The sequence below is a fragment of the Pipistrellus kuhlii genome, unplaced genomic scaffold, assembly GCF_014108245.1.
Source record: "Pipistrellus kuhlii isolate mPipKuh1 unplaced genomic scaffold, mPipKuh1.p scaffold_m20_p_41, whole genome shotgun sequence".
Lineage (NCBI taxonomy): Eukaryota > Metazoa > Chordata > Mammalia > Chiroptera > Vespertilionidae > Pipistrellus > Pipistrellus kuhlii.
Window position 1 is genome coordinate 502,905 of NW_023425542.1, and position 27,473 is coordinate 530,377.

Sequence of the window (27,473 nt, forward strand, 5' to 3'; positions counted from 1 at the left end):
CCCTCCGGCTGCTGTCAGGCACCCGGGACCTCAACTTCTCTCGCAGCCCCAGCTTCCTCCGGAAGGTTGTCTGGTCTAATTAGCATATTATGCTTTTATTTCTATAGATAGGACTTTTCCTCTTTTTGGAAAGCAGAAATTAAACTCCACAAAAGTTAGTTTATGTAACATAAACATAATAAAAAAGCTTACAGAATTCTTATTAAATTAATAACTGAATTGGTAATTATTAACTTCAACACCTTTCAATATTTTTATAAATCTAAATACAGCTTGATTTATATTACAGCTCTTAAAAACTTCCTCAATACTGCTCAGTGAAGTAAGTATGAAGTAACTGTGATAACCTTTACCTCTTTCTGTTGTAGTTCATTTCGATAACTGGTAGATTGGTGCTTTATTTGAAGCTCAGAAGCTTCATGCTTTTCTTCTAGATCAGAACAAAGTTTCTTTAGTCTTTCATTCTAGAAGCACAGAAAAAAGTATTTAAAAAAAGACTAAAAAGTAAAACATGTTAGTTATTTCACAGCATTATGAAAACATTTCTTTATACAAGAAAAAAAGATGTAAAATATAGATCTAACAAAATTCTGGTCTTTACATGTTTCATTAAAATCACTAGTGCAATAAGCATCTTTATAGAGATTATGCATAATTCTAAAGCAAAATTTAAAAATAAATCTTTCTCAGTTTGATTTTTTGCTAAAACAAAACCACTGATCAATGCTTACCCCATCTTTGTATATAGAGTGTCTAGAAAGTAATAGGCAGTAAAATGGTAAATGAATGAGCTAGATTACATATTTAAACTTTTGTTTTCTCCCCAAACAGAAGAACTTAAAGAAATATTTTTAAAAAGACTTCTAGCTGTGCTCACTTCGGCAGCACATATACTAAAATTGGGATGATACAGAGAAGATTAGCATGGCCCCTGCGCAAGGATGACACGCAAATTCGTAAAGCGTTCCATATAAAAAAAAAAAAAAAAAAGACTTCTAGCTGAAGTGCAGATAGGAGGCCAAACCCTTACATCACTTGTCTACCTAAATCCCAGAGGCACCTAAAAATCCAATGTAAAAACTACCTGGTTTGAAAAACTACAGTTCAAAAAACACAAAATATTCTAAGTATAATTCAATGAATCTAGATATCACAGTTCTTTAAGATGTTGACATATAAAAATAAAAGTATTAAATTTTATATATCTAAATATTAAATCTTGACCTATTATCATTCTCTGAAATCTGAATAAGTACATAATGGAGCAAGAGAAATGAACCCTAAAACTTTCTGCAAAAGGAATTTACAAATTATTACACATAATAATTTACTAAGAACTCTACTAATATATCTACAAACACAGCTTAACAATAATAACTGAGTCTAAGGAGCCTGATGGTGGAAGAGAAAGCTACTGCTAGGAAGTGAAGACTTTTTCACTTTGAGGATATAATCTGTTTTCTTATATTCTAGCAATTTCTTATATTGACAGATGTGAAAATTATGATCCAGGGAGATTATGTGAATTCCCAGAGAAAAATCAGTGGTGTAAATTAACGGAAAAATTATAACATACACAAATCCTAGTTTGGGAGACTATCTCCAGAAATCTAACCAGACCTTGGTCATGCTGAAGAAATATTAATAAAAAACCGGACCAATGGTCACACAACCAAGTACTTTCTATTCTATTGGCTGCTCATGCATTATTTTCTGTTAACATGAGCAATGTCATACATAACTGAAGCAATACAATATAGTGAAGTCAAAAATCCACTCTAGGCTTTTTCACATACAATACACATGGCTATCTTTAACTCTGCTGAATAAGTAGAATTTAAAAAACTTTAAATTTGGCCACTACCTAATTTAATTGGTTGTCTCTCCTTATCTCCCTAGCTGTGTGAGTCAGAAAGGTTAATAAAGCACATGAAAGACAGACTCTTTTTATGTGCTGACCCATAACACATCAGAAGCTGCCAGGGGCTATTTCTATTATGTGAAATATGAAGCAGAGGGGGCTGGTCTGAAAGGAGAAAAGAATAAACACTTAGGAAAAAGAAGAGAGGAGCTATGACAGAGAGATTCCTGAGGGCTCCAGTTCTGGTTGCAGATCCTTCTCAAAGACTAGCTACAATTTCTGCCCTTGGAATCCATAAGATACTCTTATTCTTAAACTAGAGGGCCGGTGCACGAAATTCATGTACTTGGGTGTGGGGGGATCCTTCAGCTTGGCCTGTGGCCTCTTGCAGACTGGAAGCCCTTGGGGGATGTCCACGGGGAGCGGGCCTAAGCCATCATTTGGACATCCTTAGCGCTGCTGCGGAGGCGGGAGTCTCCTGGCCGTGAGCTTAGCTTCCAGCTGAGCAATGCTCCCCTATGGGAGCACACTGACCACCAGGAGACAACTCCTGCTTTGAGCATCTGCCCCATGTTGGTCAGCGTGCATCATAGTGTCTGGTCATTCCACTGTTCAGTCAATTTGAATATTAGCCTTTTATTATATAGAGGCCCGGTGCACAAAATTTGTGCATAGGGGGGGCACTCTGCCCAGCCTGCACCCTCTCCAATCCAGGACTCCTTGGGGGTTGTCCTAAACCAGCAGTTGGACATCCCTCTCACAATCCTGGACTGCTGGCTCTTAATCGCTCACCTGCCTGCATGCCTGGTTGCCCCTAACTGCCCCCACTTGCCGGCCAGGTAGCCCCCACTGCCCCATCCTTGCCAGCCTGGCCACTCCTAACTTCCACCCCCTGCCAGTCTGGTTACCTCTTACTGCCCCCTCTACAAGCCTGGTTTCCCCCAACTGCCCCCCTCAGCTGGCCTGATCATCCCCGATTGTCCTCCCTGCTGGCTTAGTCGCCCCTCATTGCCCCCCCACTGCCAGCCTAATTGCCCCCAACTCACCCCCTTGCCAGCCTGGTCATCCCCAACTTTACCCCCCCCCCCTGCTGGCCTCTGACCCCTGCTGGCCTGGTCACTGCCAACTGCCCCTCTCTGCTGGCCTGGTCACCCCTAACTACCCCCCCTGCCAGCCTGGTGACCCCACACAGCCTGCTGTTCAGTCATTTGGTCATCCCTCACTAACCCCACTGCTGGCTTGTTTGCCCCACGCAGCCTGCTTATTCAGTCATTTCAGTCGTATGGTCATCCATCACTAACCCCCCTGCCGGTTTGGTCATAGGCAGCCATCTTGTGAGGGTCGATTTGCATATTACCTCTTTATTATATAGGATTATTCCATTCTGCTTAATCCGTATTATACCATCAAGGTCTCCTGAAACCAATTTTAGCCTATGAGTTTCATTTTTGAGTAGTTCTAACTATCAAAAAAGATTGAGATTCATGCCCTGGCCAGTTTTCTCAGTGGTTAGAGTGTTGGCCCACTGATGCAAGTGTCACAGGTTCAACTGCTGGCACACACCTTGGTTGCAGGTTCTCTAGCCTGGTCAGGACACCTGCAGGAGACAATCGATCCATGTGTCTTTCTCACATCAATGTTTCTGTCTCTCTCCCTCCTCCCTCCCTTCCACTCTGGCTAGAAATCAATGAAAAAAACCCTCAGGTGAGGATTAAAAAAATAAATAACTGATATTCATATCTTTTCTTCTTTTATAGAGGTTTTCCAATAAAGAGAAAATATATTTTTTAACAGAATAAAACTCATTCTATCTTTTAAGTACCACAGGATACATGGGCCCTTTTATAAGTCCAAGAATAATCATGGGATCATAATGATCTTGTTTTCCATATCTTAAAACATTTTGCTATTTTATCATCCTAAGAATTATTTTCATCAATTATCCCCCATTATGCTAAAAACAATCTACACTAATAAAGAGAAAGATGCAAATTTACTGTACCTTTGTGATGTCCATTAGCCAATCAGGAGTCAGTACCCAAATAACCCAATAAATATGGTGGATTGATTTGCATATGCAGGCGCCGAGCAGCCAGGGTTGGGGCAGGGCATAGGCATTCAGCACCACCCCAGCTGCTCAGGACCTCCGGGCAGCATAAGCAGATGTGGTCAGAGCTAAAAGGTGGTGCCAGCAGCAAGGGAAAGGAAGGCCCATTCTTGCACAAATTTTTGTGCATCGAGCTTCTAGTTTAAATAATAAGAAAATAAAAGACTAGTGGAATCATCTAAAAGAATGATGCAGTAATGAAATAACCAGTTTTCTGACTGTGTTGCCCAATGTATTACATCATCTTTTAAAAAGATAAAAACTATCTGGAGATATCATCTTTGTAGCTTTTTTTGTTTTGTTTTGTTTTCATTGAACACAGTTGAAAATTCAGAATTTTCATTTAACAGAGAAGAAAACAAAAAATACTAAACAATTATTACACAACTAAGAAGACAAATGCAAAGAGATAGAAAACAGCATTCTAGAGTCTAACAGTTATGGTGAAACTAAGTATAGAAGCAAAATCTCAGACAAATCTTCAAATAACAATATCCTAGGTAAATTTTCTCAAACTCAAGAACTAATGACTCAACAATGCATTCCTAAGAATAAAACAGAAATACAGTATTCTCATCAAGTTAGTCATTCAAATAAGAAAATATTTTTTCACAACATTTTATTAAATATTTTTTATTGATTTTTTACAGAGAAGAAGAGATAGTAATAGTTAGAAACATCAATGAGAGAGAAACATCAATCAGCTGCCTCTTGCACACCTCCTACTGGGGATGTGCCCACAACCAAGGTACATGCCCTTGACTGGAATTGAACCTGGGACCTTTCAGTCTGCAGTCCAACACTGTATCCACTGAGCCAAACCAGTTAGGGCTCACAATATTTTTTGACAAGAACTTGAACATCCCACTGTGCTAAATGGATATGTATATGTGACAGTATTCTTTCATTATGAACGTTTGAACATTTACTTGATATAGTTCATACAGGGGTAAATGCTGAAGGCAGATGACTGGGAGGAAACAGATGACAAAAAAAATCAGAGGATTGATCGTTTAAATTGGCATTTATAAATAAGAATAAAAATGTTTTGCAATTATGGGGCAAAGATGACAAGCCACTATTTCTGCAACAAAATCAAGAACCATCAGAAGTATTAGGTTTAGTGACACAAATAAAGAAAAAGAAACAGAAGTTAAATAAATAAGCAAATATAAGTGAATCTAGAATCAGTATTTACAAGATACATTCCAGTTCATGTGTAAGAATTAATAAGCAGTAAACTGCATTCAAAGAACACTGCCTGCTTTGAATATATGTTTTTAAAACCAGAAACATAGAATTTTGGATTTGCTATATAAGCGTTTATTAAAATATTTAATAAAGTTTTTCACTGTGATTTCATTCTTCTGTAAATTACATGTAAAATGATTTAATATTAAAAAAATTAAAAGAGCCCATTGGATCCAGATGGTATATGTAATAACTATTTTTTCTTGGTATAGAGGGTTAAATTTGCTTAGATTGGCTGCTGTTACTTGCACTAAAGAAACCCAGCTAATTCAGTCACCTTCAAATACTAACATCTGTACAGAAGTCCAATTTCCTCTGGAAAACACACTGGCCTCTGTCTAAACTAAAAGTTTCCAAATAGAACTTGATATTGTAAGTTTCCTGATGGCTTCAATCATATCTTCACCTTATTCTTTCATTGCACAGTCACACAGGATTTAGGGGGTGAAATGCTTATGTGCTGACATAAGGCAAGAATCATGTGCATTTAAAACCAGCTTAGAAAACAAAGCCCTTGGGAAGCCCAACAGTATGTTTTCCTCTAGTACTTGGGTAGCTCACGTTACTCTGAATAAGCATCAAATGAGGAAGTGGGTTTTCTTTTGGGGATGTGTCATACTAAAAATATGTATTTCTAAACACTAGAATCATATTTGCCATGTAGCCCAATGGTAATGCTATGAGAGATTAGAACTGAGATCAATGAGGGATGGAAGGTTTCTTTCTATCTCCCTTCTCAAGCTCTATGCAGAGCAGACATCCATTAAGCAGGTTAAAACCCTATTTACTATTTCCCCCAAAGATGAACAATCGCGAATTTACCAAAATTAATACTACTACACACAACTGCCGTATAATTTTTCTGGGTGGGTCTGTACTAGAAACTAGGTCTATCTAGGGACTACAGGAACAATTTTTTATCTCAGTCTTTTTAAAAAATATATATTTTTTACAGGGAGGGATAGAGAGCTAGAAATATCGATGAGAGAGAAACATCGACCAACTGCCTCCTGCACATCCCCCTCCCCCAGAGGATGTGCCTGCAACCAAGGTACATGCCCTTGACAGGAATCGAACCCAGGACCTTTCAGTCCACAGACCGACGCTCTATCCACCGAGCCAAACTGGTTTCGGCTCTACCTCAGTCTTACAAAAAAGAAGCTATTAAGTTCACCTGTCATAAAAGCATCTACTTACTAAGTAACCAGAGACCCGGTGCAAGAAATTTGTGCACTCGAAGGGGAGAGGGGGTTACCTTAGTCCGGTGTGCACCCTCTCTGTCTGGGAGCCCTTGGGGGATGTCTGACTAAGCATTAGTCGGACATCCTTAGCACCACCACAGAGGCAGGAGAGGCTCGCCACTGCCGTTGTACTGGTCAGCCATGAGTTGACTTCTGGCTGAGCGTCTCTCCCCTTGTGGGATCTGGCAGAAACTGGCACTCGGACATCCATCGAGGGGTCCTGGATTGCAAGAGGGCACAGGCCAGGCTGAGGGACCCCACCAGTGCACAACTGGGGCCGGGAGAAATATAAGAAGTTGGCCAGCCAAGGAGTGACTGTGGGAGGGCTCCAGGGTGTGTTTGACCCACATCCTCTCCAATCCGAGACTCCTAGGGGGATGTCAAACATCCCTCTCACAATCCTAGACTGCTGGCTCCTAATCACTCACCTGCCTCCCTGCCTGGTCGCCCCTAACTGCACCCCCCCTGCCAGCATAGTCACTCCTAACTGTCCCCCACAGCTGGCCTGGTTGCCCCCAACAGTCCCCCTTGCCAGCCTGGTTGCCCCATGCAGCCTGTTCAGTCATTTGGTTGTCCCTCACTGCTGGCCTGGCCACCCCACACAGCCTATTTGTTCAATTGTTTGGTCATTCCTCACAAACCCCCCTCTCAGCTTGGTCGCCCCACACAGCCTGCTCAGTCCCTCACTAACCCCCCTATCGGCCTGATGTTAGGCAGCCATCTTGTGAAGGCGTGAGGGTCAATTTGCATATTACCTCTTTATTATATAGGAAGATTACTGATAGCGTCTCTAATATGCCACCAACCTGCCATCTTCTACGGGGGCAGAATACTACTGGAAGTCCTCTTGAGAGGTCCTCAATTTCAAATTCCATAATCTCATTTTGGTAATCTTGACCAAAACTCAAAAATGCTTGCTGTATGTAAATTTTTTTCAAATTTAATTTCTTTTTTTATGAGCTTAACGGACAGGAAAACATATTTGTTACAGCCCTAAGAATGTCTTTTCCTAAAATACTATTGTGTTCCCTCACTGCTCTTATTTTTGGATTAAATCACTGAATGTCTCATACTTTATAACAGATCTCACTTTAAATCCTTTCATGTTCACCCTAGCTGGTTTGGCTCAGTGAATAGAGCATCAGCCTACGGACTGAAGGGTCCCAGATTCGATTCCAGCCAAGGGCACATGCCTGGGTTGTGGGCTCGATCCCCAGCAGGGTGTGTGCAGGAGGCAGCCAGTCAATGGTTCTCTCTCATCATTGATGTTTCTCTCTCTCCCTCTCTCTTCCTCTCTAAAATCAATTAAAACATATTTTTTTAAATCCTTTCATGTTCTTTGTAGTTTTCCTTTGAATCCTTTCCAAGTTTCCTCATCACTATTAAGTATGCAAAATGTCCAGAGTTAAACATCACAAGGCATGAACTAATAATGAAAAAGATAAAAGTAATTTGCTATACCTATAATTTAGCACAGTCAGAACATAGTAAGTCCTTGACAATGATAAATTGTTACTATTATTATTTCTATATTTAGCAGTTTTCCTACTCCTAGCATGGAGAAGCAGAGATGGAAACATTACATAGCAAAGTGCAGTAACATATAAATATAGTCTTCATCTAAAGAAAGTTGATAATGCTTTAAAAAACTTAAAGAGCAATAGACAAAAAAAAAAAAAAAAAAAAAAAAGTGGCAAACAGTGTATTAAAAAGAGAGGACAAAAATAAAGCAAGAATAGCTTTCATAACTTTGAAAAAGAAAAATCTAAGTTCAACAGTAGTCTTTAATTTTCCTTACCTCTGATCTTAAGATTGCATGAATGGCTTCAATTTCCTTTCTCCTGGAATTAGGTAATTCTGCTATAAAAGAAACAGCACATACTGAATATACAATCAACAACATATAAACTAATAAACAGGCATTGTAAGGGAAATATACTGTACTGAGCTTTAAACAGAATGGTATGCTGATCCTAGAATCTATTCATAAGATAAATATCACTTGATCTTATCACTACTTCCTACTGCTACAAGCATTCTTTATTGTCAGAGAAGTCATTATTTTTTGCATATCTTATACACCCTACGATATCTACCTTTATCCCTTGGAAGTGTTCATTAAAATTTGGAAAATTAAGTTTTACAAATGAAATCTGTGTTTAAATGAAATTTATACAACTGGCCTTATGTCTTACTTCTCCCACTACTATCAAATAACTAATGACCTATAAACAAAAAATGAAAATATGCTAAAAGAACACTTACTTCAAATAACATAGACACGATTTATTTAAAATAAGAATAGCTCCGCCCAGCTAGTGTTGCTCAGTGGTTGAGCCTTGATCTATGAACCAGGAGGTCATTGTTAGAACCCTGTCAGGGCACATGCCTAGGTTGTGTGTTCAATCCCCAATAGGGGGTTTGCAGGAGGGAACTGAATGATGATTCTCTCTCTTCACTGATGTTTCTATTTCTATCTCCCTCTCCGTTCCTCTCTCTGAAATCAATTAAAAAATTGTTTTGTTTAATAGGAATAGCTTAGTCTAGGTTCACACGTTTTCATATAAGAAAAGAATCAGAGGCCAGTAGTGGCAAAGCACCATTCATGCGACCAGAAAATTATCATGCACAGTTAGGTTTTTCCTACATAGTAGTATTTTCCATTACTCATAGTACTTTAATTCTATAAAAATAAGTTCTCTGAATTACAGTTTAAATTAGAAGATAATACAAGTGGCGTACAGTAAAAGTGACAAACCCACTCTTCTTGTTTTGAAAATCACCAGGTGCAGTTGCTTCTGTGGTTGTTTATACATCTTGCTTAAAACTCTGACAGGAATGTCTAATTGCTACTCAGAAGAGAACAAATTATAATCTAATCTGTTTAGGAAGGTGATTATAGACCACAAATGTTTCAAAGAGGGATAAAACAAAAAGTTAATGTAGACCATCCTCCATACTCTTCTCCCCCCCAAAAATAAAAATATTGGCCTTTTTAAGAATAAAGGGAAGATATAATACAGACAAAAAATTATTCCTCAGAGAGGGAAAACAAGAACAATAGCTACCATTTAGTAATGCTTACTATTCTCTAGGCACAGTGCTAGGTGTTTTATATTCAGGACGTCATTTAATCCTCCCAACCTCATGATAAGTATGATTATCCCTATTTAACAGATAAGGAGACTCTGCTTTTTAGAGACTAAGTACTTAATAATTTGCCAAAGATCCCACAATTTTTAATATATGGAAGGAGAATTTCAACCCATGTTTGACTTAATAGCCCAAGCTCCTAACCTTGAATAAATCAGTACAGTGTTTGCTTGGCGGAATAGCAACTTTCTGATACTGTAAACATGGATGATTCTCAAGCTGTACCAACAGTACTATTTCAGAACTATTATCTTGTTCACTGCTGACACAGGATACACAATCAATAAATACTTGTTGCATGAATAATGAAGTGGACTCTGACCCGATTTTTAAATGATTTATAAAACCAGTCACTAGGTGTTAAGCATGTCCTATTTTAATTCAAAGGAAAACAAAAGAACTAAGCAACTTTGGAGATTTTTACTTACTGAGCAACTCTGAAGGTTTTTAATCACTTCCACTATGTACCAGGGAAGACGCCACATAAGGATAAATAAAATGCAGTCCTTACCCAGGGCATCAAGAAAAGAGATAAATTATAACTCCATGTGGTAAGTGCTGTCAGAGATCCACATAGTTCTGATAGAATATGAATTGCCTGCAATCAATTCAACCTGCCATGGAGTGAGAATGGTTTCACCAAGTACCTGGCATGTGAGCAGGGCCATACAGGAAAAATTGTTTTCCAGGAAAAGGAGGACAGAGGAGGAAGTATTGTTAGAAAAGGAAGGACTTACCATGCAGAAGCTTGAAGTTGTATAGGCACACAAAATTCCATGTGGCATAAGCTCTGGATGAAAGCACAAATGTGTACGTGTATGTGAATGTGCACATGTTTGACAATTGGAAGAGAAGGGAAGAAAACAAGAGGTAAGACTGGGAAAGGTAGGCTGAACCCAGACAGGATAGGTTTCTGGACTCCCAAAATTAAGAGATTTGGATTTTATCAAGGAAGTAATAGGGCCAAGAGATTTTAAAGCACATTTGTTTTTAGAAGAGTAACTGGCAGCACAACAGAAAATGGAGTGGAACAGGGAGAAATGGATGACAGGATGTGAAAGAGAAAAGTGCAGGGGAAAAATAATGGGGTATGAGTTCAAGAAATAGTAATTAAGGAAAGGACAGATACAAGAAACAATTCTGGCACAGGATGACCAAGATTTAGTGACCAATCAGGATATAAAAAAGAGGCAAAGCAAAGATGACAAACATTTCTATTCTAGGAGAATGGGTGGATGGTGAAACCATTAAGATTGAGACTGAAGGAGCATAATTGGTGGGAAGAACAAAATTCCACCTTAAGCCTGCAGGACATCCAGCTTGGGGGTACGCATATTTTCTGATTTAGGGTCAAAGAAATTGCCAACTGTCTTCCCCTATGTAGTATTCAAGGAGAGAGTAGTCACTCCCCATGTCAGGCGGCCCATCTCTGCTTCTGACTTACCTCAATGACCCTTTCCTTCCCTGACACAGGAAGAATCCCTTTCACACCCATTCCCAACCTGCCCCACCTGATGTACCTCCCACCCCAAGGATACCCCAAGCAGTAAAACAGATTCATTTTCCTCCCCTCTAAATACTAAATATAAGTACTATCTTTTTATCAAACTAACTTTCCTTCAGCCAAATAAACATGAAGGTTGAGGTCAAACAAGATTTTAAAAATTAACCCAGAATGCTAAATGTATTAATGTATGAAAGAATAAAAATGCCAAAGGAACTGCTCTCATCTTAGGTTTGGAGGCAGACCTAAGATTAAAGATTAAAGAACTCTGCCCTAACCGGTTTGGCTCAGTGGATGGAGCTTCGGCCTGCGGACTGAAGGGTCCCAGGTTGGATTGCCTTCAGGGGCATGTGCCTTGGTTGCGGGAGTGTGCAGGAGGCAGCTGATCGATGTTTCTAGCTCTCTATTCCTCTCTGTAAAAATTCAATAAAAATAAAAAAAAGATTAAAGAACTCTTTTTGAGTCCCTCCCCTCTTGGGGGTGGTGACACCGCTTGGTTGTTCCTGGCGGTTTCTCTACACCCTCTCTCTACCTCTGTAAACAGTCTTTTTAATAAACCCATTTAGAATGGTCCTAGAAAAAACAACACACCGACACCTCTTTTGATCTAAATATTACTTGTTGAAAGAAATATCAAGAAATCAAAACAGTAATTAGCCATCGAACACCAAGCAACTCCGAGTCACTGTTCATTAGTAACATAAAATGAGGACTTCAAAAACGAGCGAAGGTTGCTAAGGATACCCAAAAAATAGAATATCTCCCTTGTTCTACTGGGCGATTGGGCAGAAAAACACATTTTCAGTTGGAACGCTGTCACCAGAACAGGCAAAACTGTAAAATAACGAATCGGAAAAACATAGCTGTGTTTCACTAACAATATATTCAAATCGGACAAGGGTGAGCGATACTAAATACTTTATGAGTTACTGCCATTGTTACATCAATCAAAGGAAATAAAAGTGACTGTGTCGTCCACAAATGATTTTTTGAAATTGTCAGTATAAAGGAAAAGTATCAAAATCAGTTCCGCCCCCAAGCGGAGGACAAAGTCCGCGGTGGGCGTGGACGAACCCAACAAAAATAAACTACTCCGCCAAGGAGCAGGGTCGCTCCGCTCCGGGAAACCCAGATATGTAAAGGGGAGGAGAACCCCCATTCTTTCCCCCGACGCCAGAGGAGGAAACCCGGTCCAGAAGAGGCGAAAGGAGCGGAAAGAAAAAAGGGGCGGAGTGTCCTCCGCGGCGGCCCGTCCACGTCTCCTGACAGATGGGCGCGGGGACCAAACGGACGCTCCCGGGTCCCGGGAAAGCCCTCCCCCGCGCCCCAGCTGTTACCTTCCACTTCCTCCGCGCCCTCCATCAGCATATCCTTCGTAAAGTTTGAAATCTGGCCAGTGAGGGAAGCCAGGCTGCCCCCGACCTGCCCCAGCGACTGGCCCAGGCCGGAGCCGAGGCCCCCCAGCCAGGACGACATCGCCGCGGGTTAGACAACGCCCCGCTCCGCTCCGGGAAAACGCGCCCGGCGCCGTCGGACGACCCCGCCAAATGTCCTCTGGCGGCTGCCTTCGCTCCACACTCTACGCCCTCAGGAGCCGAGGACACGGGGCGGGGTTCCTAGGCAACGCGGGCGTCTTCGGGGGCTCCCCCGCCGACGTCCCGTTCCGCATAGAAACGCGGAGGCCCGGCCTGGGACTCTCTCGGGGGCCCGCCTCCTGTCACACGGCCACCCCCGCGGGGCCTCGGCTCATGCCCGCGACTTCCCGCCGTCCAGCTGGGCCACCTCTTCCTCTGCTTCAGTGCCTTCCCCCGGTTCTGTGAGCAAATCCTGCCAACTCGACGCCGGCCGCCATGACATCCCCTCGCAACGCGGCGACGGATCATAGAGAGGCGCCACGGCGGCCTAGAAGGGCCCTGCGGGACCGGCGGACGTGTCCTTAGCGCAAGGGAGCGTGGGAACGCGGAAGACCGAGCGGGGGCGGCGGAGCGCCAGGTCGAGCTCCAGCCAGGTGGACACCGCGGGAACCCGGGCGGCGCGGCGCGGTCGGCGGGCGGAAGGTGTGTTGTCAGGCAGAGCCCGCCCCCGCCTGGGGCGCCCCCGAAGCCCACATGGCCCGGAACCCGGTGGACTCACTTGTGATGGTGGAGCCCCAGTGTTTTTATTCTGACTCCCGCGTAGGCATTGGTGCCAGGAGGCTTGGCGGAGTCGCTCCGTTGCGCAGGAAGAGGCTTGATGATCACAGGTTACTGTACCGATGGTTACACGGCCTGTCAGGAGGGGCTACAGGAGCAGGTGGCACTATTTGTGGATGGAGCATGGCGATGTCTCCTCTAGTGGGAATCGGAGGGCGCCAGGCAAGCTCTCCCTGAAATCGGAATGGTGTTAAAAGGACACCTGCGTCTCGTTCTGGAAATGTTTATTACCATAAGCATCTGCCCGCTGGTTAGATGTGCAGACCATGGGGCTGACTGCCTGGATCTATCCCTCCTTGCTCATCGGTTTCTCATTTGTAAAATGACACACACACACACACACACACACACACACCTTATTAGCTCTGTAGCATTTCAGTTAATTTCTTTGGGTTGTCTAGGCATACAATCATTTCAGCAAATGATAATTTGGCATCATCCTTTCCAGTGTTTACGGAAATTAAACCTGCAATAACATGTTGACAGTGTGGAGATTCACTTAAAGGTAATTGGAGTGATGGGACTAACCAGCTTTAGGAAGGCTGGTCTCAAAATCAGAAGCTGGCCCCTCCGACATGCTTCAGTGGTCTAGCCTCGACCAATGAACCAGGAGGTTAGGGCTCATGCCCAGGTTTCAGCAGATTCCCCAAGTAGAGGACATGCAGAAGGCAGCTGATAGATGATTCATTGATGTTTCTGTCTCTCCCTCACCTCCCTCTCTGAAATCAATTTTTAAAAAGAAAAAAGAGGCTGAAGACGAAGTGAACAGCTAAGATGTTACTGCATATGATACGATGTTCTGAACCAGAAATGGCTGAGAAAGACAAAAAGGGAATAAATGGGAGAGATCCAGATGTTAGCCACTATATTATAGTTGATGATTTGATTTAACAACTAAATATGATACTAAGGTTTCAAATCTGAACCATAATCATCTGATAGTGATGAAAATAATTGCATAGAATCAACAGGAAGAAAAAGAAAATGCACAAGTGGGTAGTGAGTCTTGACTAAAATTTAATCTGCAATTGGTTAAACAGTATCCTTAGTGTTGGACATTCAGCCAGTTTTTTGGGTTAAGGTGAACACTGGCATGCTCTTTGGTGGATGTAGTTGATGAGCCTCGTAAAAGGTTTTTTTTAAATACATTTTTATTGATTTGAGAGAGAGGAAGAGGGCAATAGAAACATCAATGATGAGAATCATTGACCGGCTGTCTCCTGCATGCACCCCACTGGGGACTGAGCCTGCAACCCAGGCATGTGCCCTTGGTCAGAAATCGAACACAGGACCATTCAGAACCGACACTATCCACTGAGCCAAACCAGCTAGAGCGATTTAAAAAAAATAAAAATAAAGGCTTGGGAATATTCTAGAAAGTGGAGCCAAAGTGCTTGGTGTAATAAAATAGAATTCATACCTTTATTTATGAAACCCTACATGTTAAGATTTTGCCTTCCCAAAATCAAGGTCATCCCAATTTTCTCTCTTGTCCACTACCTACCAGCTTCTTCAGCCTTCTCTCTGCTCACCTCAGGGCCATCATGCTTGCTGTGTCCTTTGGCAGGTCTGGTGACACCACACCTTTGCATGGATGTTCCATCATTTTTGGTGTTTGAATGTCACCTCTACAGAAGCTTTTCTTGAACCCACTCGGAAGCAGTCCTCCTTCCCAGTCACATTCTATTATATCATCCTGTTTGTCTTCCTCTCAACAGAACAAGCAGTTCTTAACATGGTATAAAGCCTAGTTTATTAATTTAAGTGTTCCCTCTACTTATCAACCAACTAGTCTACAAGCCCATGAGAGCAGACATGTTATTCATAGCTGTTTCTAAGCTTCCAGAACCCTATCTAGCACAGACAAGCGCTCAAATGTTTTTGAATGAATGACAGGAATCACTTCTCTCTAGCAGCCTATGAGGCAAAGGGTGGCTGGGGTTCCAGACACAGGGAGAACTGGAACGACCTTGGGAGAGAAGAGGGCGCAGCACAGTGATAGTCCAGCTGAAAGATTCCTTGGAGCAGGAGATGGCAAATGAACTAGAGGAGCAAGAACTCAAAGGGTGCAAAGGAGACAAGGAGTGTTACAGTGTGCCTGCAGCTGGGAAAGGCCAGGGTTTATCTGAAGATCTGTAACGCCCACTAGCTTCTTCAGCCTTCCATAGGACTGAAGTGGGACTACAGTGAGTCAAGGGGGAAAGTCAAAAGGACAAGCTGAAGTCGCTGGACTCATGAATTTTGAGCATTTGGTGATACCAAATAGTTAAAAGATGGGGGAGATATGGAGGACACCTGTAATACTTCCAACAATACAGATAATTTTTTTTTAAATGGTTAAAGGGTCTTAAATATGCAAATCTTCAGGGTAAGGATAACCCCAAAATTCCCTTTAATAAAAGATGTTTTTATAAAACATGTAATAGGGCCCAGCCAGTGTGGTTCAGTGATTGAGCATCAACATACGAACTAGGAGATCATGATTTGACTCCTGGTCAGGACACATACCCAGGTTTTGGACCCAATCCCCAGTGTGAGGTGTGCAGGAGGCAGCCAATCAGTGATTCTCATCATTGATGTTTCTCTCTCCCCCTGACTCTCTGAAATCAATTAAAAATAAATAAATAAATAAAATATATATAGCCGAAACCGGTTTGGCTCAGTGGTAGAGCGTCGGTCTGCGGACTGAAAGATCCCAGGTTCGATTCCAGTCAAGGGCATGTACACTGGTTGCAGGCACATCCCCGGTGGAGGGTGTGCAAGAGGCAGCTGGTTGATGTTTCTCTCTCATTGATGTTTCTAGCTATCTCTCTCCCTTCCTCTCTCTCTGTAAAAAAAAAAAAAAAAAAAAAAAAAAAAAAAAAAAAAAAAAAATCAATAAAATATATTTATATATATATATATATATATATATATATATATATATTTTTTTTTTAAGAAAACATGAAATAGGCATTCAAATCAACATGTTTCACAAGGCCCACAGGTGAGTGTTGATGAGATCACTCATTTGGTGGCATCCAAATTCAATGAATTGGTCCTTCTAAGCACCAAGCTATTGTTAAAAAGATTATATAATCTATTTGAAAAATTTTTTTGAAGTTTGTGCCCAACCCTAATTAAGGCTAAAATAGATATACAAACTCATAATCCTAGGATCCTATCTGTCCAGGTGGAGTCTAATTATTAGATTCTAGTGTCCAGAGTTGGATAAAATAAGAGAAAACCAGCACTCTTAAAAATTATCATGTGGTTTGGCCCCAAGTTAAAAATAATTGAGCCAACATTCGAAACTTAATTTCAAATAAAAACGTGGGATGCTTCGCTTCTGAGAAAAGATCTGAGGCTCTAGTAATGATGGGCCCTTTGGCAGCAGTTAGCTGACACAGTGTCGGTGGGCCTCCCCAGGCCTGATATAGTCATCACCAGTCTGTAAAATAATGCTTCTCCAACCTCACTCTGCACTGGAATCCCCAGGGATCCTGTTAAAAAGAAGCTCTCAGGAGGTAGGAGTGTGGCCTGAAACTCTGCATTTATGAAGTTCTCGGGGTGGTACAGCCATTGCTGGTCCTCCAACCAAACATTAAATGTTAAGGCTATGAGTTAACAATAAACACAAAAACAAATAAAAAAGCAAACATTACCTTTATTTAATAATCTTTGATATTTAAAATACAGTTGTAGAACATCCACATTAACAATAGAATCCTGTGTTCAACAGTGATTTGGAAGCCCAGCTTTGCTAAGGACCAGACAGGAATGCCTGGGTGTGTACTAACGGCAAAAGACTCAGACAGGTGCACAGATAAGGGCTGCAAAGTTGAGTCCTGAGCAAATGGCACCATCACAGTGCACTTGTGTCATGGCCAAGACAGTGCTTTTTATTTCAGATGTTTTTGTACTTGAATTTCAAATAGTTTAGATAGAAGACTGATTTTTAAAAAAAATTATTTCTAGTAATCCAGTGTTGTAGAAAGTAGATAACCACATTCAAATGTACATTTTGCTCTTAAAAAAAAAAAAAAGCATTAAAAACATTCCCAGAAACATTCATCTTTAAACTATGCCAGAGAAAACTGAAGTGCTTCCTCAATAAGTCAGGAATTTCCACTATTGCTTCCCACTCCTGTCTATGAGTCCACAGTTGTAAAATATGATTCATTATTAATTTAACATGCCAATTACTGTTAATTTAGAAGTATGTTACTAGTATTATGATAATTCTTAAAATGCCAGCTCATTTTTGGGGAAAATAAAAACAGCAAAGGTTTCCTTCAAATTTAAAAAAATCAAAATTCAGGAATTAAGCAACCATGTCAATAATCTTTTTGTTCATGAAAGCAGAATGGAGCAAAAAAAAGTATTTCTGTTATGTGTGTAGTAAGACTAAAAAATACAAGACAGCTCACTTTAGCAGAAGATACTGGTTATAAAGAGACTAGAAACAAAGGAGGGTTTTATTTGAAATATTAGCTCTGTTGGTGTGGCTTAGTTGGTTGAGCGTCACTCCATACACTGGAAGGTTGCCAGTTTGATTCTAGTTAGGGCAAGTGCCTGGGATGAGGGTTTGATCTTCATTCAGGGAGCACAGAGAGGGCAACTAATTGATGTTTCTCTCTCTTCCTCTCTCTCTCTCTATACATGTCCTCTGGTGAGGATTAAATTTTTTTAAAATTGTCTACACTACTGAGATTAGCTGATCCAATGATTTTTCTTAAGTAAGATCACACACATAACATGTCCATACTTGTGAGGGCCCCTCTACTTTGAAAGTAGAGGTCAGAGGCCTCTCTAATTGCAGGTCAAGTTTTTAATAGGAAGCCATCAATATTAATTATTGAATCTTCCTAAGAATTTAAAACATCAAGATTTTTCAACTGAAGATGTTGCAATTATTATATTTTGTGTATTTATTGAGTCAGTTCTTTTTTTAATTTGGACAGGTCCAATGGGCCAATTTTAAGACATTTAGTAAATCTTGGCACTAGCATGATATATTAAGTATAGTATCAAACAAGCAGACATTAAAAATGTGATGTAGGCTCTGACTAGAATAAAATTTACTTTATTGAACTTAATAGTATGAAACAATGTGGATTATGGGTAGTTTTGCAAATGAGTCTCAACTAGTTTTGAGGTTTTTTTCCTCATTAACTTTGGCATGAATAAAGTCATACTTAACCAAAATCAAGTTTTAAAGAAAAATAAAGCACCTTCTTAAATATTCTGTGAATTGTAAATTATTTGGTCAAGATATTGGAGCTGAAATATAGTTTACCTACTGCAATCACTTCAAATAATTTACAGTACTGAAATATTTGTAAGTTAATTACTGTAAAAATGTAATTTGATGGTTTTAGATTAGATGTTAACTATTCCAAAATTTAAAACATAAGTAACTATTTATTAAATCTGACATCTCAAAATACGAAAGTGGCATTTCCAAAGCTTGTTTAAACTTTGCTTCTAACACTAGCATTGCCACTGTATGTGTTTTATCCTGGTAATACAAATTATACATTAGAAAAATGATACCAATAGTTTAAATATTAAACATTAACGTGTTCCCAATTGGTGAAACAGAATGGAAATCTTAATATAAAGTTGTTAGCAGGACAGTTGTAAATTTCCTTGTTCCTTTCTTCTAGGTTCTTTATAGTAAATGGCAGTTCCTGATGTGTGATCTATAGCTTTCTGTAACTTTCACATTTTCTGATACTGTGGTGATGAGCATCAGCATCTTTTCATACTGGCCAATCAATGGAATTTAAATGCTCACTTAGACTTAACCTAGTTCTAATAAGATGGCACTTTACTAATGATTTGGGATCTGCCTGCCAAATATAACGATGTAACAACAAACTAAACAAACACATTCAAACGAATCCAGTGTGTGCTCAACTTTGCTTTTAAAAAAATCCCTAGCAAATGAAGGTTGTCGTGCTATATTTTCCTAAAGGCTTCGACAAAGGTGGTAATATAAAAACTTTATAAATCTAGGTTAAAACTTATGTATATTCGTCCTCTCATTTTTATAGTAAGTAGCTAATCAATTCAAGTGAATGAAGAGTTTTAAAGTAAATTTTCAATGAAAAAATAAAGGCCAAATACATATTTTGACTTTAAGTCTTGAGAGAGTGGTACTAAACTCTAACATCACTTGTAGTTCTAGAGTTTTATAATTCTTCTGAAACATTTTCAATTGTCAAAAGAAAACTAGATTTTAAAGTAAAACTCTAATTTTCTGTAAGGGAAACTTCAGAAGATTTCATTTGGCACAAAATAATGACTAAAAATATCTGTCTCTTGCAAGAAAAAGCTATATCATAATCATAAATAAAATGCATTTTCTCATCTCTTTTCACTTAGCAATAAATCCTAGATCAAAAAAATTTCCCTGATAAAATGTGTGCAGCCACACACCAATGTGGCAACATACCATACTTTAATTTTCTAAATCATTGGCTGCAATGTCTTCTTAAATTTTAGCTTATAAACAATTTGACATTCAAAAGAGCTTCAAAAGGGGATGGAGGATCAGGGATGCGGAATAGATGACAGAATCTAAAACACCCATTTCAAAGAGACCTGGTTAATTTTCACTTAAATCATACCATTGTATTGACCCAGCAAGAAACTTTGGTCATCCCAAAGAATATTTATCAAAACTAAAGACTTTCTTATTTACAGACCCATTCAGTTCTATGCGACTTCTATAATTCTTAAGCTATTTTAAACAATTAAGTGTTACAGCACAGTATAAATTTAAATATATTTTGTGAGTAAATTATTTTCATATTCCATATCATCATCTCTGGCAAGCTATACCTATTAGAAGTTGGACAGCAGAAGCTGGCATCCATCTACATTCCATGACCCAGCTGTAAACAAAACAGACAGCTCCATCACAAGAGAAAAACATAAACTGGATCTGCTACTAAAATTAAAGGCCAAATTTTGTCTAGCACACATTCACGGTGGGTACTAGATGTTGTCTTACAACAGAAGGAAGCTTGCTGGCATACTGTGCTTGTTTTTCTCACCAGGAAAAGAGGAAAACAAACGTGCAGGGTAGAGGGTTAGACACAGCTGCCAAGTTCCCACACAACCGAGAACACATTCGTGAAGCATCTGGGAAAGGATATGCTCACACATTTCAGAAATGCTCATTTATTCTTAAATACTTGTGCAGAGCTGACTGGAGAGTTTAGGAATGCACCAGAATCATGACATAATGATCCCACTTTGGAGGGCTTCAAAAAGAAAACCTCAAGAAAAATTGCCATCTTTTAAGAGTTGTAGAAAAGTAATAAAAACCAGGTAGCAGATAAATTGTGACCAGAGACAATAACATGAGAAAACATCCAAGTGCACCATACATAGGTGGAGGGAGAACACTTATCCTTTTGGAACCGTTACTATTATCAACACAGAGAAGAGACCCTGTCCTAAAAGGCTATCTTAGTTAACGAGACATAGAACAACTACTGTATTTAGTGATGAAAGTGAGCCAATTACCTACACAGAAGGGAGGAAAAGAAAACAAAATGTATAGAAAAAGTTGTGGCAAGAGCTTATTAGTTGGTCTGCAAAAAGAGTCAAGAAAAATGCCCTAATTTTAGACATGTTAGATATTGCACACTCAAAAATGAAAAAGGAACATTGAGAAAACTATTATTAATTTCTGTAACCGCTGGATGCCTCTTTAGCTAGTATTTGAAGGATTATTATTAGTCCCACAACTGATGCATTATTTTACTTTCTCATCTTTTTGTTTGCAGACCACCTAAAAGTCTTATTTCCTCTGTTGAACCTTGTTCTCTTTGACACATTACTAAATAGACCCTATGCTTTAATCATACAGGACAATGTTGGAAAGTATGACTATTGTAGAGATTTGTGAAAGGTATTATTTTTTTTGTTCGGTTATGAAATTATTTCTAACAGTTTCTAAAGACATGGTCACAGCTGCCTGAAGCATGTCTTCTTCACTCGTATCACCTGTGGGGAAAGAAATTACACATATTTCTTAGATATTTCTGGAAAATTATCAGTCATCAAAAGATGAACTCTTAGAAAATGTTATTTGTTTGACTACCATAGTTTCCTTTTTGATTTTTAAATTTTAAAATAGTAAACTTCACTCATTTACAGTTTTGTACTTTTTGACAAATGCATTGAGTTGAATAACCACCATCACACCAGACACAGAACTGTCTCATTGTCCCCTGCAAATCCCCTCCCCCTTTGTGGCCAATCTCCATCCCCTAATCCTAGACAACCCCTGCTACATTCTCTGCCCTACAGTTTGCCCATCCCGGCATGTCAACATAAATGGGACGATACAGTATGGATGGAGCCTTTTGAGTATGGCCTCTTCATTAGCAAAATACACTAAGTGGAAGAAGATTTAACTTTGTTGTGTATATCAACAATTCATTACTTTAAAAAATCTGCTTTGAAAATTTATTCACAGAAGTCACGAAGATAATTCAGACAGGACCTGGGTACATTTGGGCTCAATTTCACCAAATCTTATGTAAGTATAGCTTAAGCCAAAACCTGGATATTAACACCGGTACAATGTTGTGTGTAGTTCTATGGTATTTTATCATATGTGCAAATCTGTGTAACCGCCACCCAGACAGAACTGCTACAGTACCACACAGATCTGCCTCCTGCTATCCCTTTATACTCATGACCACGTCTCTCCCCATTACCTTCCCTAACTACAAGTAACCACTAAGCTCTGAATCTGTCATTTTTAGAATGTTATACAAATACAGTATAAGCACTTTTGAGGTCTTTTTTCCCCCCACTCAGTATAATGCCCTTGAGAGTCATCCAAGTTTGCTGTATGTATCAATGGTTAGTTTCTTTTTAATCCTGAGTAATGAATTCCAGTGTGGATGTACTAACTTAACTATTCACCTTCTGAAGGTCATCTTGACTGTTTGCAGTTTCTGGTTATAACAAATAAAGCTGCTATGAATATTTGTGTGCAGGTTTTTACATGGACAGAAGTATTCATTTCTCTGTACTGAATGCTCAGGAGTGTAACTGCTGGGCTGTGAGAAACTTCCAAGATATTTATTTTCCAGAGTGGTTGTACCAGTTCAAAAGAAATGCAGAAACCTGACCTCCCTTTCTATCCCTTTACTCTCCCTTTTAAAATTGCCTTAAATATTTTGTAAATACACACTAAAAATCAAATCAATATTGTAATTTTTACTCTATTATTCTTTTTTCCTTCCTGATGTTCCAAGATTCTTTACTGTTTAGAGACCTTCCTTTAGCCACTGTTTTAGAGTAGGTCTAATGTGACAAAGTCTCTAATTCCCCCCTTCATTATTGAAGGAAATTTTGATGGGATATAGAAATCTACATTAAGAGTTTTCTTTCAGCTCTTGAAAAATGTGCCATTTCCTTGACATCCAAGATTTCAGATGAGAAATTTGCTATCATGCAAATCACTGTGGGTTATTTCTAGCTGTCTTCAGATTTTCTTTTTTGTGTCTTTCATTATTAGAAATTAGACTATGTGTGTCTTAGTATGGATTTCCCTGAATTTATCCTGTTTGAGATCCACTGATCATTTTGAATCTGAAGGTTTATATCTTTTGCCAAATTAGGAGAATTTTCAGCCATTACTTATTCAAATACTTTTTCAGCCCCATCCCTTTTTTCATTTCCTTCCTGGATTCCCATGGCACAAATGTTAGTACATTTTTTATTATAGTCTCACAGGTCTTAAAGACTGTTAATTTTCCTAGTCTAATTCTCTCTTTTGCTAAGAATGGGAAATGTCTTTTCTTTTAAAAAAAAAAATATGTTTTTATTGATTCTGAGAGAGAGAGAAGGAAAGGGAGAGACAAACAGTAATAAAAGAGAACATCAATCTGTTGCCTCCTGCATGCCCCCTACTGGGGATCGAGCCAGCAACACAGGCATGTGCCCCGACTGGAAATTGAATCTGTGACCTCTTGGTGCATGGGATGAGGCTGAACCAACTAAGCCACACCAGCGAGCAGAATGGGAGATTTCTGTTCTGTTTTCAAGTTCACTGACTCTTCCTGTCCTTCCATTAGCCTGTTGGGTCCATCCACTAAATTTTAAAATTTCAGTTATTATTTTTCAGTTCTAAAGAGTTCCACTTGGTTCTCCTTAAAAAATTTAAATTAATTTCAAAGGAAGGGAGAGGAGAGAGCTAGAAACATCAATGATGAGAGAGAATCATTGATTGGCTGCCTCCTGTACCCTCTATTAAGGATTAAGCCGAAACACAAGCATGTGCCCTGACCGGGAATCGAACCATGACCTCTTGGTTCATGGGTTGACGCATTATTGAGCTATACCAGCTGTGTTTGGATCTTTATAACTTCTTTCTTTCCAAATTTTCATTGTTTCAAGCATGTTTGTAATTGCTCATCGTAGCATTTTTATGATGGCTGCTTTAAAAATCCTTGTCAGGAAATTCTAACATCAGTGTCATCTAGGTGATGGTGTCTAGTAATTTCTTTTGTTATTCAAGTTGAACTTTTCCTGATTATTGGTATGACAAGTGATTTTGGATTGACTCCAAGACATCTGGATATTAGAAGACTGTGGATCTTATTTAAATCTTCTCTTTGCAGGCCTCCTCTGACAGCACCAGTGGGGGGAAAGGATGCGAACCTGCTGCTGCCAGATAGGGGAGGGCTAGTGTGATCCCGATTGTTGAACACCTGCGGGAGTCCTGGTTTCCCACTGCCCTCCACTGATGTCTACGTGACTGGGAGGTAGGACGGCCTTGTTACTGTTTCTCACCGACACTGTGGGAGTGGCCTTGTTCCAGCCTCAATGACAACCCTGACGCCCCCCAGGCAGGAAGCCAGAGGGACGCCTCTTATTGCTGGGGCAAGTCCAGGATCCCTACGACCACGGACATCACGGCAAGGCGGCCCTGCTGCCTCCCGGAGGAAGTACAAATCCCAGTTCCCGCCTGCCTTTCTTGAACACCACCGTGGCCAGAGGGGAGACAAGGCTAGGCTTCCACGTGGCCTCTGCTCACAGGTGAGGTGGCAGTAGGGCCAGTTTATTTACCTCATCCAGTTTGGCTGGACTAAGGTGTTTATTATAAAAAAGTTTCTGTCTTGTTGGGTGGTCCCTTGTGGCTACACAGAACAGGTTTTCCTCGGCACTTTTTCTTGGTTTGCACCTGTGGTTTCTCCAGCACAAGGTCCATGGCAGATGAGGCAAAAAGAAAACCCAGGCCACTCACCACTCTGTCATTCCTCTGCTCTTGGCTTCCTAGCGCGTCTGTCTTCTCTCTACCGTTCAGACTCTTACGTTTGTTTAGTAAGAATGCTCAGGGCTGACAGCTGTACTTGGCAGGAGTGGAAAGCAGTGCCAGTTCACCCCTTTTCATTGCTGATACAGTCCACTGTTTGGCTGTGCCACTGGCTGTGCATCCATTTGCCCACAGGAAGACAACATTTAGGCAGTTTCCAGTTTGAGGCAATTATGAATAAAGCTGATCTAAGGATTCACATGCAAATTTTTCCTAGGAAAACCTCCATTTTCTTTTTCTTGGCTCATACACTTAGGAATGGGACCAGTAGTTCACGTGGTTCAGTTTACTGTTTTCCAAATGGCTGTGCCATTTACATTTCCACTAACCATGTATGGGAGTCCCAGTCGCTCTGCCCCTTGTCAGCCTCTGTGTTGTCAATTTTATTTCTTTAGCAAACCATTCTCAAAGGTGTGTAATGGCACGTCATTGTGGTTTTAATTGGCACTTCCCCAATGATGAGTGATGTTGGGCACATTTTAATGTGCTTATTTGTCACCCATATATTTATCTGGTGAAGTATCCGTTCAAATCCTTTGCCCATTTTTTGAGTTGTTTTCTTATCTCAGTTTGAGAGTTCTTCACACATTCTGCTTAGAAGTCCTTTGTCATATACAGTTTTTCACTCAACTTCTACTAAACTATATTTGACCAAAACTTAAGACTTATTACACCCAGGCCTGGTATGTAACTCTAGACTTCCTGTTGCTACTTAGACTACACTTAGGTGGTTTTAGTTGTCCAGGGGTTAAAATGTATTTATTTTCTACCTATCAATATTCATTACTTCTGAAGAACTTGCATAGAATGTACTAATTACTGTGACGTGGCAGGGTATCATAATTTTAAAGAAAAATATTCTTTGAGTGCTCTAGTCTGCCTGCTCCTTAATCCAGAGAAACTTAGATTATAAATTCATTCAAAAATTCGATACAATGAAAGAGAGAAGTAAACAGCCTGTAAAGCCAAAATCACAGAGTCTGTGTGTCAAATAGTGTGGAGGTGATGACCGTGATGTACAGCCGGAGGTGTACCTGTGTCACTGCCAACCGCTCTGGAACCTGTGGTGGGTGCTTCACGTGGGTGCGAAAGCTGTGCTGGTGGGTCCTCCTGCTGCGGCGGCTGCTGCCTGAAACATGCAAAAGAGAATCAAACACACCAACCTTCAGAATAAAGAGCCATGAGAAGCGCTATTCACATGGAAAACAATGGGTTCCCAAAACGAAAGTCACTGGCAAGAACACCACAACAGGATGCAGGAGCAATGAGTCTGATTTATGTTCAAGTATCACCAGTGCGAGCCTAGAAAATCTGGATGTAAAATGTGCATTTATCAGAGAAATATATAGACAGGTATTTTTAACCACAAAATAACACACTGTACAAAAGGATTCACTGGCAGCTATTTTTATGCAAATCTGTTGGTTTAAGGATCCTTGATATTGTGGAAGGTCACTGAAAATAAGCACTTCAAGGAAAGTAAAGCATCTCATATTACCATAAGCATGATCTATGAAGGACTCCTTCCTGTCATTCAGATCTGGGTTTCATATCTCCTCAGAGATAAGCTTTCCTGCCCACCCTCTTCAGTGGCCACCTGGCATTCCCCCTATCCCATCACTTCACTCCAGCATAAACTTATCACCATCTGGTGTCTTCTGTCTTCCTCTTTAGAATGTAAGCTAACAAGAGTACACCCCTTATATTGTTTGTTGCCCAGTGCACAAAACTATGCCAGCCATTAGTAGACACTCATCAAATACTTGATGAATGCAAGAAATGTAAACTATTTAATATACATAACCAAGTTTCAGTAATATCTATTACATTAAAATAAGTTCTCCTGTTATTTTTTTTAAGCAGGAGACACAATGTCATAAGACATTTAAACATGATGGTTATGATGGTGTAATAGGTAGGTCCTTGTACTTAGAAAATATTCACTGAAGTGTTGACATGTAATAAGAAATCATGTCTGCAAGTTATTCTCAAATGGTTCAGAAATGTGACAACTGGGAATCAGTGATGGGTACATGGAGCTCTGTGAACTATTTCTGCATTTATGTATATTTAAATGATTTCATACATATATATGCTAAAATTAAAAAAAAACTGAATAGCAACAATCTGAGATTGTTTTTCAAAAAATGCATAAAAAAATTTTTAAAGGAAACAGAATTTTAAAATTAGCAGTAACACTATTAATGGCACATTTTTTCTAGGGTCCCAGTTAATCTTGTGTTTTAAATATGAGCAACAAAGAAAATTCAACCAGTGGAGAATCTCACTTTCTCCTTACTGGTCTTGGAGCAAGCATACTGACATCTGCACATGTTTATGACTGGTGTGTAGGCTAATGATGTACACGTGGGCAGTATACTCCCACTAGCATACTCTGACTCTGGAATGTGGCACAAGAAAGACAGGTTGTGAATTATGTGGATTTCCTAGCACATCAGGTATCTCTCCATGCCCACTTCTTCCACTCAAGAAAAACACATCAGAATGCAAGGGAGTGACAGGTGAGACAGCGACTGTGTAGAGTGGCAACTTTTATTCTACTTTAAATTCATGAGAAGTGAGTAAATGAACTGCCAATCTTGAAGCACTTGTAACACCTTTAATATGTGATGACACCGTAAGATAGAAAGTGCTCAAATAGCATTCAGCATCCATTCCCACTGTGCCTTCTGTATCACAGAATCGGAAAAGCTAAAAGTGACATGCTTAAATCAGCTATTTGTGTGCTTACCTAGATATACTGTGCAACTGATGACCTGCTTTTTGGTTTTTCTGCTAGAAGAATATTTATTCCATTGTGTAAATCAGATAAGT

General features: G+C 39.9%; 2 protein-coding genes and 1 non-coding gene across 6 annotated transcripts in view; 1 reads left to right on the top strand and 2 right to left on the bottom strand.

Annotated features, from left to right (window-relative positions):
* Window positions 1-13,878, bottom strand: part of TRIP11 (thyroid hormone receptor interactor 11) — a 62,290-nt gene extending 48,412 nt beyond the window's left edge. For 2 of the 3 annotated variants that reach the window (XM_036411593.2, XM_036411591.2), the window contains exons 1-3: window positions 12,455-13,878; window positions 8,259-8,320; window positions 354-464 (exon numbers count right to left, since the gene is read on the bottom strand). In XM_036411593.2, coding sequence (XP_036267486.1) covers window positions 354-464; window positions 8,259-8,320; window positions 12,455-12,593 — 312 coding nt within the window. In that variant the 5' untranslated portion in view covers window positions 12,594-13,878. The remainder of the gene's footprint in view (window positions 1-353; window positions 465-8,258; window positions 8,321-12,454) is intronic. The other variant, XM_036411592.2, reaches the window with a different exon arrangement.
* Window positions 870-976, top strand: LOC118704294. The gene has a single exon (XR_004983367.1). It is a non-coding gene; the product is annotated as a U6 spliceosomal RNA (small nuclear RNA).
* A 3,057-nt stretch (window positions 13,879-16,935) lies between the features above and the next one.
* Window positions 16,936-27,473, bottom strand: part of ATXN3 (ataxin 3) — a 39,609-nt gene continuing 29,071 nt past the window's right edge. For both annotated transcript variants that reach the window (XM_036411603.2, XM_036411606.2), the window contains 2 exons: window positions 25,673-25,767; window positions 16,936-21,310 (listed from right to left, as the gene is read on the bottom strand). In XM_036411603.2, the coding sequence (XP_036267496.1) occupies window positions 21,219-21,310; window positions 25,673-25,767 (187 nt within the window). In that variant the 3' untranslated portion in view covers window positions 16,936-21,218. The remainder of the gene's footprint in view (window positions 21,311-25,672; window positions 25,768-27,473) is intronic.